We start from the raw sequence: 15,823 nt of genomic DNA on the forward strand, positions 1-15,823 counted from the left end.
TAATACAGTGATCTATGACATGCATGACAAACAACAATGTACACTATGACAAAATAAGTTTTCACTTTTAGCCACAGTGTCAGTCTTCTGTATAGACAGCAATGTTGCCAAGTCTTCAAGCTCTTTGCTACTTTTTCACGGATATGATGCTACTTTTGGCTAATATTATGCTACTTTTATGCAAATATTTGTGCACATTTTGTGCAATTGATAGTGCTATGTTATTATAATACATTTGTTATGGCAGTATGAAAATATAATCTGGCAAGATCTGGCGCCACTCTAGTGAATATGTGTCGTGCTGAGAGCAAAGCAGAGTAAGTACATATCTGTATACTTAGTATAATATCAGTGCCAATCATATGAATATGGTAGCTCTGAACAGGCTCCTTCATGTATCAGCTTTTATACAGAAATATTAAGAACTACAAATGAGAACTAAAATAAAATTCCTGACACAGGATTGTATGAATTTATAACTTTGCACAACAAATGCAGGTAGATACTTGCAATCACAATTATACTGTAAAGCCTCTCTATCCAGATATTTTAATTTGAAAATTGCAAATGATTCAATTAACCTGTATTTTGGAAATAACAACGTCGGCCAAAGCAATCATGGATGAGAACGTGTGTCATGTACTCTTGTTTGATCGCTCTACATCATGATTTCCGCTTACACATCGTTCAGTGTAATGTACGACTAATAATCCACAGGATCTCAAATTTTGCATAAAAGATTCTGGGATTTTAATCTCAGAATTGGAGGCAGCAATCCCGGGACTTTCGGGATTGGTTAAATAAAAACAAAAAATGTGTCAGGTGGAAGGTGTGGCGGTGAGGGACAGATGTCTGCTTCTCTCTGCCGGGGCTTCCACCAGACAGGACTGTGACTGGCCCAGCAACTGCTGCTCACACTACTGAGGTTACAGTGTGCACAGCATGGCTCTGTGAGGTGGAATCTTGCAAGGAGGACCACCTTTGACAGCACCAACAAAGTCAGATCCAGATTAAGGGCACCTAGAGGACAAGTGGTGGAGAGTACTAGCAGGATGGCAGGAGGAGCACAAGAGAGGTATGAGCTGGAAGGGGGTGGGGGAGCCAAATGAGGGGGGGAGAACTGTATGAGTGTAGATAAACTGTGTTAGGGATAAACTGTGTGAGTGGGGAGACATCTGTAAAGTGGGAAAGCTGTGTGAGGGCTAAACTGTTTCAGCAGGAAGAGCCGTTTGATGGATAAACTGTAAGGGGGAAGAGCTGTGTGAGGGATAAACTGTGTCAGTGTGAGGGATAAACTGTGTCAGAGGGAAGAGCTGTGTGAGGGATATGGTGTGTCAGCGGGAAGAGCTGTGTGAGGGATAAACTGTGTCAGAGGGAAGAGCTGTGTGAGGGATAAACTGTGTCAGAGGGAAGAGCTGTGTGAGGGATAAACTGTGTCAGGGAGAAGAGCTGTGTGAGGGATAGACTGTGTCAGGGGGAAGAGCTGTGTGAGGGATAAACTGGGTCAGAGGGAAGAGCTGTGTGAGGGATAAATTGTGTCAGAGGGAAGAGCTGTGTGAGGGATAAACTGTGTCAGAGGGAAGAGCTGTGTGAGGGATAAACTGTGTCAGAGGGAAGAGCTGTGTGAGGGATAAACTGTGTCAGGGGGAAGAGCTGTTTGAGGGATAAACTGTGTCAGAGGGAAGAGCTGTGTGAGGGATAAACTGTGTCAGAGGGAAGAGCTGTGTGAGGGATAAATTGTGTACGAGGGAAGAGCGGTGTGAGGGATAAACTGTGTCAGAGGGAAGAGCTGTGTGAGGGATAAATTGTGTAAGAGGGAAGAGCTGTGTGAGGGATAAGGTGTGTAAGTGGGGAAAGTTGTGTGAGGGGTAAACGGACACATTATCCTGGGTCTCTCTGCTGGCAGTCTTCTTTTTGAGCATGTGCTTCTATCCTGGGAATCCCGGGATTGAGATTTTTTCAATTCCGAATCCCGCAATTACAAAAATGAGGCAAGATTGGCTTCCCTAGTAATGATGTTTACTGGCCCATAAACCATTTTAAAAGCCACAGAACATTAATACTTGATGTATTAAAAACACTAATTCATGTGTGGGTGCAGAGCCATAACTAGACTTTTTGGTGCCCTGTACTAGAGAGAGCATTAGTACCCCCCCCCCATTTTTTAAATAGGGACATAATCTACAGTAGACCTGAAAAAGGGCCAGGGAAGAGATAGGGGAGGCCAGGAGATGCTGGGGATAAAAGAAGAGGAATCTACAAGTGAGAATGATAATAAAAGGAAAATTGAGAGGCCCAAACAGTGCCCCCTGCCCCGCGGTACCCTGTGCCATGGCACAAGTCGCACCACCCTAGTTACGGCCCTGTGTGGGTGACCCTTCTGCCTCATAATATGTTCTTTTAAATATTGGTCATGAACATGGACTTTTTTTTATATTTGAGTTGCTTTAGTTATTGCCAGACAAGTATTAACTCTGCATTCTCTTCGGTTTAGTGACATTGCCCACTTATGGATGTACTCCAAGTATTCTAACTGTTCTTTCCTTTCGATGATACACACATTTACTTCTCCATCCTTGACCCATCCACCTCCACCCTCCTTCACATCTCCGACTGTATCTCTTCCTGGCTGTCCCAGTGCTATATTAAACTAAACATGTCTAAGACTGATCTTATTGTCTTTCCTCATCAAGGGTCCCATTCCCTTTCCCTACCCACTTTTCCTGTTGATAATAATACAATTCTCTTTCCTGTCTCTCAAGTCCGCTGCCTGGGTGTCCTCTCTTTCACGTCTAAATTCATGCAATCTCTAAATCTTGCCACTTTCATTTCCAAAGCATCTTTAGGATCAGACCCTTCTTCGACCTAAAGGCGTAATCTCTTATTCATGCCTTTGTCATCTCCTGCCTGGAAAACAGCAACCACTTACTCTCTGGTCTTCCTATGTTCTGCCTTCCCTTCCTAAAACTTTCCTCAATACTGCTGCTGGTCCCAAATTCCTATTTCATCGCTCTGATTCATCCTTTTCTCTCCCGTCTCCTCCATCCTATAGAATCCAGTTTAAACTCCTCACTCTCATTTTCAAAACACTCAGTTGCTTCTCCCACCTACAGCTTCTCCTTTGAAACTCACTCTTATGCCCTATTAGACTTCTACCAGCCTGTGTGGATTCAAGTGTGAACTGAAAACATGCCTGTTCATAAAAGCCCTCCTTAACTCTCCCCCTCTGTCCTCCATCTCTTCACAGTAATACCACCAAAACCCTAGACTATGGGCCTGATTCAGAGCCGCTCGTAAGCGGCCGCTCGTTCGCTCCGAGCGATGTTTGCCCAACTGCGCATGCGTACGGATCGTTATACGCATGCGCGAACCAGTCAGTGCGGTCGAAATTCATGTGCTCGCAAAATAGCGAATGCCTGATAATTTGAGTGACAGAAAGAGGCGTATGTGGGTGGTAACAGGGGAATGTGCTTGAAAACGGGGAGTAGAGATCCGAACGCAGGCGTGCTTAAAGGTCAAAACGGGCGTTTTATGGGTGTGCATAATTAAAACAGCAGCGTCATTGACCACGTCACTGGGTTATTTTATAGCCAGAACTGCTCGCAAAATTGTGGTAGCAAAAACCAACCACAAGAATAGCGAGCAGCTCATACCCTGGTCGATGTACTCGATTAATCTAATAAATAGCGGACATGACGTAGGATGCGAGCGGCCAGGGGGCGTAGTTTCCCAAAAAACGACCGCAAGTTTTGTTCACTCGTTCAGACCTAGAGGCGTGAACAGACCGCAAAGAGCGAACGGTTCATTTGAATAGCCACCCCTATTTTCTGGACGAGCGAGCGCTAATTGCGTCTGGCTCTGAATCAGGCCCTATGATCTCTTCTGAGCAGGGACCTCCACCCACTTGCAACTAAAAAATAGATTTAAAGTAGTGGGTCAGGTATTTTGGGGGGCTGTATGGATGGGACATGTGTTTTAAACATTGCAGATTGCTGCACCAGGTGTATTTTTAACATGTTTTAACAGTGCACTTTTTTGACTGAAAAATATACTTGTACCCATATTAATTTACCCCTAATTTAACTGCAGCTTTTTGTCCAAAAAAATAGCTTTTTAGCATTTTTCCACACGTATGCAAATATGCATGAAATAGCCATTTGACACAATTTAAGAACCCCAAATACTTTTTATTAGGGCCACTAATACAATTCTAAATTGATTTCCTATTTCAGTTACTTATTTTAAGAGGTACAGACATATGTCCCCATATTCATCTGTACTTTTCGCTGGTTGCTCCATGAACAGTTTTCGTGCGAATGCGTTTTCGCACCTTTTGTAATTTGATAGTGAAAATCAGGAGACCATATAGACTAAAGATGCAAAAATATCGCACCAAAACATGCAAAGTGTGCAAAAACTTCTCCAACGTTAAGTTTTCGCTTTTCGTGTCTAATTGAATTCCCCCCATACAGTCCTACAATCTATTTTGAATGCAGCCTCTAGACTGATTTTCCTCGCAAAACATTCTGCTATAGCTGCTCTGCCCATTGGCTGCCTGTATCTTATTGAATATAATATAAAATACTTATGCTAACATCATACTTGCCTACCCTCCCGATTTGGTCGGGAGCCCCCCGAAAATCGGGTGCCGCTCCCGACCTCCCGGGAAGGCAGGCAATCCTCCCGGCCCCCGGCTATGTGCCCGCACCCCCCCACACCTTTAGGTACAAACCCCGGCAGCAGGGGGGCCAGTGACGCAATTCGCACTGAATCGCGTCATCGTGGCTCCGCCCCCGCTGCACAATGCCATTAATCACGGCATTGTGAAGAGAGGGCGGAGCCACAATGACGCAATCGCGCTGTCACACCCCCATGCTCCGCCCCCAATGCTGCGTCATGTGCCGTGCTCCGCCCCTTTGGCCGCGTCACGCCCCCAGCCCTGTAAGCCTGACAGCTCCCTCCCAGAAGGAGGGAGCCAAATGTCGGCAAGCATGGCTAACATACCATGCAAGATCTGCATTTCTCATTCACATACATTACCTGCTCCCATTCAGATTTACTGGACTTTTTTTGGGCTGCATCCTACCCTCTGTCGCAAAACAAGACCTAATTCTAGTCTCCAAACTTTCAAGCTTTCCCTGAAAACTCATCTATTCGGACAATCTTATAAAATTCCAGAACATTCACATAACCTCCATACACTATTCGGGTTGCGTATGAAATTCTGGCTGTCGGGACGCCGCTGGTCAGAATACCGACGGCGGCATCCCGACAACCAGAATCCCAACACCCACAGGGAAGACAGGTAAGTGTTTTTGTAACCCTTTCCCTAACCCTCCCTCCCCGGTGCCTAACCCTATCCTCCCCCCTAGTGCCTAAACCTAACCTACCCGCACTCTAATCCTAACACTCTTTACCCGGTGCCTAACCCTTCCCCTAATGCATAACCCTAGCGCTACTTTCCCTGAGGTACATATACACTACACCAAAGTGTATAGGTATATTAAGTAGAGTTCAGTCTACAGCACAAAGTTCCAGAAGTCCCTCTTCTTAGAAGAACCTCTTTCATTATCCCTCAAAGAAAGAGAGAAGATAGTGTCGGAAGGATATAAGTAGGTATAGAAGAATTGGTCATCTCCTACTTACATCTAAGATTATGGAGTCGGTCTCCCCTTGAATTCCTTTTATGGATATTTCCTTCTCCACCCGAAAAACATGAATTCTAGTCAAGCCATCAGTTCTGCCGGTGGACCTTACAGTGCCCAGCGCTTATACTGGAGGTATCAGGGGTGACTTCTGGTGTAATTACAGTCAGAGGAGCATCCAGACTTTTTCCCCAGGGAACCAACTTGAGAAAGGAGAAGCCCATATGCGTTTCTCCGCTCAAAACAATAATGGTTTCGAAACCTCTAGGATAAGCTCTGGGCACTGTAACATCCACCGGTGGAACTGGTGGCTTGAATAGAATCCGTGTTTTTCGGGTGGAGAAGGAAACATAATAAAGGGAATTCAAGGGGAGACTGACACCATAATCCTAGATTTAAGTAGGAGGAGGACAATTCTTTTATACCTATGTATATCCTTCCGACACTATATTCTCTCTTTTCTTTGAGGGTTAATTGAAAGAAGGACTTCTGGAACTTTGTGCTGTAAACTGAGCTCTACTTAATAAACAGTATCTATACATTTCGGAGTAGTGTATATGTACCTCAGAGAAAGTAGCGCTTGAAACATTGTATTTTTTCTTTGTTTAAAATTTCATGTGGTGGAAACGGATTCCTTGCACAATAGTTTCCAATTTACTGTTCTCACATACTTACAAGGCGTGGTGCACTATCAATAAGAAACATGAACGAAACCGCACTAGTTCCCTTTATACCACCTTCTGGGGTAATCCTTGTTTCTCTCCTGGTTTGGATAGTGGTGTGTTTGTGACCTGGAAACAGCTTGGCATCGCTGCCATTCGGGATATCTTTGACCCTGGAGATTCTATCCGCACATTTGACTATTTGCGGGAAACCTTTGGCATTCCTCATAAGTGCTTCTTTATGTATCTACAAATTAGGCACTTTGCTCAAACGAGACCCCCCGCTTTGCCTGTTGCCACAAATGGTGACTCTGATAATATATAGTCTGTTTTGTCTTCTGGAGGTGTTGGTACAGCATTGTTCCACTTCTTTGAAATACTTACACTCAATGGATCTACAGGAGGTTCACCTAAAAGTCCTTCATAGAGCATATGTCTTGCAAGCACAGAGAAAACACATGGTCCCGGGTGAATCTGGTTACTGTTCAAAATGTGGTGCGATGGATGCTTCATTCTCCACAATTTCTGGGAATGCGCAAAATAAGGAGTTTTTGGGATAAGGTAGTACCATTTATAAACCAAGTATTTTTAATCAATCTGATCAAACTTCCTATTCCCTGTCTGTTTCTAAACTTTTCACATTGGAACTTGGGTTCTAATTTTAAACATATAGTTCCGGCAATCTCTGTTATTTTAACGGTGGCTCATAAGATGATTTTGATGCATTGGTTAAAAAAAAACCTCCTTTACTTGCGGAGGTTAAGGCTGTAGTTCTAAAACTGATCTATTATGATCGCCAGGCCGCATTGCCGGAGATTGAGATGGGGGCGAATCGTTTCTATAAAAAGTGGGAAAACATATATTGTTAAGTTAGACCCTACTGTTCAACAACAGATCCAGAAGATGTTTGACTCCACTACTTGGTACCTTCTCAGACAGGTCTCATGATTATTTATGCTTCAGTTTGCAGTACATTTTTTTTTCCTCTTTTTAAGGACCTTATTACATTAGACATCTAGTTAATGGAAAACATACGCTTTAAGCGAAGACCCTTTGTCTTGTCTCCTCTCTTCCCCACCCTTTTCCCCCTTTATTGCCTACATCTTTCTATGTTTTTTTGTATTATTTTTTGATGGTGCTGCTGGTATTGGTTTGTGTTATACGGGTCATTAAAACTTGTGTCTCACATATACAGTATTGCTTCCCCATATCATAATCCTGTGTTATGCTTCAGCCCATGCTACTACAGGATCACCATAGTATTTTCTTCTTGTTGTGACTTCTGCCTTATGGACCACGAAGACTTTTTTTTACTGATACATAAATGTGCCATGTGGAGTACTTTTGCTGTTTATCTGCTTCTTGAGTCATCCTTATGTTTGTACGCTGTATTATTCTTGCATTGTTTACCTGTTGATGACTAATTGTATGGTCCCAATGTCAATACATTCTGTTTTGTACTATTGAAAAATTAATAAAATGCTTTAAAAAAAAAAAAAATCATGTGGTGGGGACCACATTGGTATCAAGTAGCACCTTCACTGTTGTGTAGTGCAGGAGTCATAATATATTTTGTGTAATACCCCGGATACTTACCTTCGTGATGCCGGCGGTCGGGATACTGGTGCCGGGATCCCGACCTGTCGGGATTTTGGCGCCAGTATTCAGACCTTTGACCTCCCGCACGCCAGGATGCCGACTACATCCCCACTATTCTACCCAACTAGCTCCCCTTTATACAGTCCACACACAACTATACATATGTTCTCTAACTACACTCACACTGACCCCAGGCCAACATTCCTGTGTGACTGGATCATGTAGCCCACCAAGAACCTCTGCAATCTGGCTGGACCTATATGCATTATGTAGTGCTTATCATCCTGTATCAAATTCCTATTTACCGACAGACTGTAAGGGGTATATTTACTAAAGAGAGTTTTTAGAAGTGGAGATGTTGCCCATAGCAACCAGTGAGATGCTAGCTATTATCTTCTAAAAGGTACTATGTAAATGTTAAGTAGAATCTGATTGGTTGATCGCCACTTCTAAAAACTCTCACTGTAGTAAATATACCACATACGCCACCAATCAGGGCCCTGCTAACTCTCGGTCTGTTATAACCCAGTCTTGTTTTACAACTGTTTTGTTCCCAACTTCAAAGCGCAATGGAATACCTTGGTGCTATATAAATAACTGTTAATCAATAAATAATTATGATTTCTGCTTTTAATACGTGGTAACTAAACAATAACATCTAGAAAGTGGACAGGTGAGCCTGAGAACATTGCCAATGAAATGCAAATTTACATAGGGGCTCCAATGCAAATTGTGGTGGCTGTAATTTGGAGAAGGTTCTGAGTGTTTTAAATGGGGTAGCAGTGAAACATAACATGTATTTCAATTTACTGGTCTTTGAGATCTAAAAATAACATATGTATTGTATTCAATTATGTATAATTTCTTATAAACAAAATATGAGTTAAATAATGATCTGTAGATATTTTAACAAATAAGAAGGGTCATGTCCCGCTGAATAATAAATAACACACAAGTGTCACCTAAAAAGGACAACTGAACCGGCATTCAAAAAAGTAGACTGTCATTTAAATTTCAATTCTAAGTCAATTAAACATAATAATTGGTTGTCGGTTCTGAGATCTGGTGTCAAAGTGCATTTACTGTGACAACTCCACTTAAGTAATGTTGTAATAAAGGAGTTATTTTATTAAGCGAGATGCAGATATATGATAAGAGATAATCATATGTGAGAAGGCAGCTGCAGGTGATAACCAGCTGACTCATGAATGACTGCATATTTTATGTGTTTATCTGTCAAAGGAAGACAATAAATGTAATGCTGGCATCTAGAATGCTAAGGAAGAATACACTTAAATACAGTAAGACTTTTCCTTTATGAAAAAGGCACAAAAATAACACTAGTGTTGTTTTTCCTCATGTTCAGAGTATGAGCTGTTGTATGGTTTGACTGTTCAAATAAAATGAATATAATCTAAAGAATGCTACAGAACAGTGCCACCCAGTACCAATATTATCATGTAGAATGCTTGCTTGCCATGATCAAAGTTTATTGAAGAACAAAGTTATCAAACATGGATGAACAATGATATACCAGCAACATAAGGCAAACTAAGAACAATCCATTATTTTCCCTTTTTAGTATAATTTCAAAGTAAATTCAGTGGTGTGCCAAAGTGAGACTGAAGGTGCATGGAATAGCACAAAAATAAGAGGCTGAATGGTTTACTTGATGAAGGGAAGATGTGTTACCATCTATAGCTATGTGTTTTATGCATATAGGATGTAAATACGTATTTTTCCGAGCATGATGGTGCTCCCAAAAAATGCTGGTCAGTTGCTGTTGAAACAATATTTTTATGCAGTGTGTATTTGAATTTCAAACAAAATTTCTGAAACTTGTAAAATTAAATATGATATATATTACAGATGTGCACACACACCACAGGAAGGCACTATATAGTGTGGTAATTAAATCTCAACTGGATCTGAACATCCCAATGAAACGGTCCCTCTCCTTTAAGAGAGTAGCCTCAAGCTCTTGGGGGAGGGGGTGGATTTCGCATCTTCTCATTCGATGCTTCTGTTGCTGTAATCACATTCAGCACCAGAAATACACCCAAACAAAGGTCCATGGCCAACCATCGCAATGTTGAAACCCCCTGGAAAGTTCCCGGAGCGATTCAATTGACCGCACTGTTTTTCCATCTAAAGGATGTCTTCTCTCACCATCCTGAGGGTGCGAGCAGAAATCCTATTAAAGTGTCGGCCGTGAGGCTGCTTTCTGGCTCAGTACGGAGCTAACATCCTCGCGACCGGCACTTTATTTGGAGCATGCCAGTTAGCATGACTAAATACCCAGCTTTAGTCGCGCTAACTGGCTTTCTCCAACTTAAGTGGCTTTAGTCAGACTTAGCGTGCTGAATTGAATAGCTCCAGGAACTCCTTTCCGGTGCTATTACCAGTGCGCTGAATTAAATTGCCCCCATACTGTAGTAATTTCTATATTTAATAGATGAAAACATGCATAGATACTCCGTACATTAAAATAGCATAAAATTGTTTTTCTGCTGAATCCAAAGTATTCAAAATGACAGTCTCTTCATTACCCAATGTCCGGATGTGAGTTCCAACCCCAAGATGTTTATTTGGTTTTTAGACTATTATGAAACACTTCCATCTATAGCACCAAACTTTTTACATTTTGGGAAAACCCTCTTTGCTACCCTAACTGATCAATGTCTCAACGTCTTTTTGTACAGGGCTTCCCTAGTTCCCTTTATGTAAATACAAAAGTAAGCATGTAATTTTTGCTGTAGTGTTGGTGGCAGAATATTATTTAAATATTACTACCCTAAGACATATATAAAAATGTTCATTGCCCATATTTAATAGCATTGAAAAAGTGCAATACGATATCATTGCACTGACATTTTTAGATTTATCCATTTTTAACAGCAAATCATGTTGATCATACAAACAGAGGGCACTATAAATCCTTGAAATTATATTGTGTAGTGTGTCAATATTAAATTTAAAAAAAAAAAACAAGACTGACAAGTGAAAAAAAGTATCAATAAACATTAACGACAGTCTATATAGGGAAGCCATTTCCCTTCGCTACAAGTTTTTACGACCCCCTCTAGAACCCTTCTGACAGGTATTGCTCAATGGCTGGAGAACTTTCCCTCTCTGTCAACAAAAGACCTCCTTAAAACATTGTCTTACTCTATGACTACTTTCCCTGCTGCCAAATATATTGAATGCTTCTTAATATTTTTCACCAGTCTTATATCTTCCATTGTAGGGGATTCCTCATGGGTATTTTGGATAGCTCTATTTGCACTAAATGTCACGAACCTTCTATTCTGAGGGTAACCCACACATAAAATGTCTTTGCTATGTGGGAAAGTTTTATAAATACTGTCCCCCATTCCACTAAAGAAGCCATACATCACTGATTTTGCAATACTTTATGGTATGAGACTTGCATATACTTAGAAGACCCACCAATTTATTTTTAAGTCTATTTGAGACCAGACCTTGATCTATGCATATTCCAATATATTTTGTTTGTTTGGTAATTACCCCTTTACCACTTGGTACATGACTTGCTATAATGTACCTAAACTTTCTATTGCTTATTTTTAATGTAGATAAAACTACTTTTTTGCTTCAATAAAGAAAAAATTGCTTTAAACACAAAAAACAAAAACACTAAAGACAGTTGACCATTATAGCTCTGCAGTAGATCTCACCTATTGCCTGGGATCCTCTGTGTAGAGTCCGCAGAGGAGGATCTTTCTAAACCCCACCTTTCTCCTTGGGGAGTCAATGACAGGTCAACAAATGATTCATTCACATCTTCCAGTCTATCAACTGGCACCAATGATTCTGCAAACAAAAGTAAGGGTAAAATAAGTAAATTATAATAACAGTTAGTAGAAAATAGTCAAATAAATAATACCTTCCCATAAATGTATACCTCACAAATCATATTGCTTGTATAACTGATAAATAAGGTGACATAATTGATATCCTTATTAGGCCATCTTATCTGATGATTATCACATGACTCTATTTACAAAACATATATTAAAAAAGTATTTCAAAGTAAAGCATCTCAACCAGTTCATCAAGTAACCCAACAGACCATATCAATTACATAAAATGCACCTGTACATAAATATGTACAACATATAAACATAACATGTTGGATTTTCATGGAGGAAGTGTCGAGAAATTTTTGATCAACAGGATAGCAGGGGAAAAGTAATCATGTTGTTATGGTGTGATAACGGCCCTACGCAGAAAGCTACAGAGCCTGCCATGCTATTGGCTGCTGCTCCTTCACACTATGACAATTCTGCTACTTCCAATTGGGAAAATCAGATATGATTAATAATCTACAAATAAATTATAGCCAAGGAACAAGAGCTAATAAAATGCTGCTGTGCACTAAAAGGTAGCTGTATGGAAATCCAAAATAATTTTACCAGTGTGTCTATAAGACATACTTAGGAGAACTTGAAAAGGTGACGTGGTGCAAACCTTTTGAAGATTATAATAATATATAAAAGTTACATTTAAAATAAAAATACTAGAACGATCATGTTTATTTACATTAAGAAAACCATAATTTTAAGCTGACATGGTGATTTTGTAGCCAGTTTAGACAATTTACACAAAATTAGCCCAGAGTTGCAGCTTGGGTGGCCCCAAGACTATTGATCATTCCGATCAAAGTCAGAATTTTGATAGCTAAATAATTATTGACTATATCTATTTGGCTTGCACTTATGCCTGTATTCTTAGTGCAATCTAAGGTGTAGGATGGTGATGGCTAAAGTGCAGAATCATCAGATCTGCCCTATATGGTCATTACGTGGTCCAACTGGACAGAGGCTTAGCTGTTTGGGTAGCAGGATGAATGGTTTTACAGTAACATATGTAGCTAAGCTAAGTGCCCTATGTCTGACACTTCAGCACGCATGCACATACCCCCAAATGTTCCAAATGGCCAAAGAGGAACACGTCTTCTGTAGTCCATAAAATACATTCTCCAAGTTACAGATACAAGTGATATTTAAACACAGCTTACTATGCTAAATAAATGTAAATAAATCACATGGGATCTGGAATGAACTAGATCAGGAGTTCCCAACCACGGTGCTCAAGGCACACTAACAGTCCAGGTTTTAAGGATAGCCATACTTGAGCATAGATGTCTTAATTAGTACCTCAGTTATTTTGATTTAACCATCTGTGCTCAAGCATGGATATTACTAAAACCTGGACTGTTAGTGTGCCTTGGGGACTGAGGTTGGGAATCACTGAACTAGATACTAGGTTACCCTTTCAGATTTGAACAACAGAGCCAAATGATTGACAATCTGGAAGGCTAGTGGGGAATTTGGTCTAAGAGAGGGATTTTCTTTTTGAAAGAACGAGTTTTGGGGCATGATTTCACTCTATGTATAGTAATTTCTATTTCAAAATGAACATTAATGATTCTTTCAACGCCTGCTATTGTTTGATTCCAGGAGTTCTGGTGAGCCAAGGTACAAGTGCATTATTGGTGGTATTAGACCTGATTGCCAGGGAGGGGGAACTTACTCATTTGCTTTGAGGCTGAACTAATGTCTGCCTTGATGCATTCTTACTAAATTATGTCATTCTTGGCAATAACATGATCCTGATGGAACCAGGTAAGTGTGCCTGGGCAACAGGTATATTACGCAGACCCTGCCCTGAATAAGCGGGGTCTCTTTGAAGTTACATCGCTGCACCTCTTGATGTTTGTGAAAAGTTATAGCATCAAAGTGGATACATTTCAATGATATGTTTAAAGCGCTAAATCTTCGTAATTAGTGTTGATTAATCTGACAACTTCAACTACTTTTATGAGTCACTGTTTGCTGTTCAACTGTAAATATTGAAAGCTAAAGTCTTTCAAAGTTATTTATAGTTTTATTTAATGAACTATAGCCATCACATTGCATTTTCTTTCATCAGAAATGTAAGACAATGGTTTTACGATTTCCAAATTAAAAGTTGCCACATGTATTCACATGCATGTACACATTTAATTTCACAGTGCGATAATTCACATACATAATAAAGATGTTTTTAAATAATGAACAAATAGAAGTTCTATGAAAAATGCAGTAAAAAATAAAAGAAACATAAAGAACATGTACAGAGCTAGAAGATCTCACTCTAATTAAAGCGGTTATTCACTTTTAGAGATCCACACTATTTATGTTCTTATCAACCCATACACAAAATATCTCAGGGTACCTCTGTGGTTACTACTGCAGCTGGGAGTTGGAGCATGATGTCTATGTGGAGGCATCTACTACAACAAGCACACAATGACCATTGTATCCAGGCCAATGCTATAGAGAATTGAATAGAATGCTTTATAGGTTGTTCTATGGCCACAGCACACACTGCCATATATAGTGCCGTTCCTGCCAGTCACTGGGGTACATCTTATACCGTACCTGCATGTGGAAGCGCATAGTGATTGGTGTGTGCGCTTAGTGTGTAGTCCTCATGCAGCTACTGTATGAGGATCATGAGGACAAAGGGCCAGAAGAGGAGAATGGGACTGAAATAACCATCACAAATAAGGTTAGTGTTCCAATAGCTTAACCTATATTGCAGGAAATAAATATATCCACAAAAAGAGAAACACAAAATTAAAACATGAACTTTCTATCATTTTTTTTAATCAATAATAAATATTTGTATCCTTCCACTTGCTGATCTGCCAGTTCGATTGCCAGATTTGACCAAGCACGAACATGCAGCCGTGTGGGCAAATCTGAATGATGTAGCTCAGTGGTTCCCAAACTGGGTGCTCCGGCACCTTGAGGTGTCTCAGGGCACAGTCAGGGGTGCCTCGGGTTGGTGGTCCAGTACCAAGTAAAATGATTTATAGTCAGTGTGATAGGAAAACCAGTGCTAATGTCCGCCAATCAAAAAATATGTGGACAAAAAGAAGCGCAGCCCTGTCAACCACCACATAACTGATCCTAAGGGTGACATATACTCTGTAAGCACAAGTTACTTTATTTAATTTCTACTGAATTTCTTAATAAGAAACTTTTGGCCCAAGAGTAGTGTGAAACAAATGCTGATACTCTAGGGCGCCGTGATTCGAAAAAGTTTGGGAACCACTGATCTAGCGGTTGCCTGCTTGGGTTGAATCTGGCATTGCTATGGTTTTACAATGAGGGCCATCATGGACAGGTATATTCATTGCCCGACTGGCTTTACCATCCGCCCTAGGCTTCAACAGTTTATTTTATAGTCAACAAAGCAGCCTGAGTTGGCATATTAGGAGTCCTGTTGTTTGATAAACACAAACTAAACATGTGAGCAACAAGCTGTCACGATCATAATTCGTTACATAAAAAAAAATAAAAAAAACCTTTTAAAATAATTTCCTCTGAATTAGATAATTACAAGAGGCTTGCACAAAAAATGTGTAATCAAATTGTAACAGGGAAGTTGAAAGACAATTAAAACAGACCAAGTGAGTGGGTTGTGTGCCTAATACAAAGGATGCAAATCTAACTCCAGCAGCCTACGGAAATAATCAATGCATCTCCCATTGTAATGATTTTGATAATTGCAGAATGTAACACATGAACAAGTCTGAATGCATTTGGTAAAAAAGATAAAGAAATAATTATTACTAGGTCTACTGCCCATTTACATGATTTTAATCTTACTCATTTATTAAAAAAAAATACTCGCAATTTGTGTTTTGCAAAGCTGTGAATCAAAGCGCATCATTCTTTTCTTTGGAAAAACAGGATAAACTATGGAGGCAAGACACATACAGCTGCCTTTTTTTGCATTTACGACATGGGGAGACAGTCAAAAGAATTAAAGTATACAAACGACATTAATTGAAAAAAAAAACAAAGCAGAGCAGATTTCAATAAGTGCATGGCTTAAACTTGT

At 40.2% G+C, this 15,823-nt stretch overlaps 1 protein-coding gene across 3 annotated transcripts in view; it reads right to left on the minus strand.

Annotated features, from left to right (window-relative positions):
* The window catches only part of WDPCP (WD repeat containing planar cell polarity effector), a 373,120-nt gene that overhangs the window by 48,227 nt on the left and 309,070 nt on the right, over positions 1 to 15,823 (minus strand). For all 3 annotated transcript variants that reach the window (XM_088477497.1, XM_088477498.1, XM_088477496.1), the window contains one exon: positions 11,605 to 11,740. In XM_088477497.1, the coding sequence (XP_088333623.1) occupies positions 11,605 to 11,740 (136 nt within the window). The remainder of the gene's footprint in view (positions 1 to 11,604; positions 11,741 to 15,823) is intronic.

Source organism: Taudactylus pleione, unplaced genomic scaffold (genome assembly GCF_031769625.1).
Source record: "Taudactylus pleione unplaced genomic scaffold, aTauple2 ptg000201l, whole genome shotgun sequence".
Classification (NCBI taxonomy): Eukaryota; Metazoa; Chordata; class Amphibia; order Anura; family Myobatrachidae; genus Taudactylus; species Taudactylus pleione.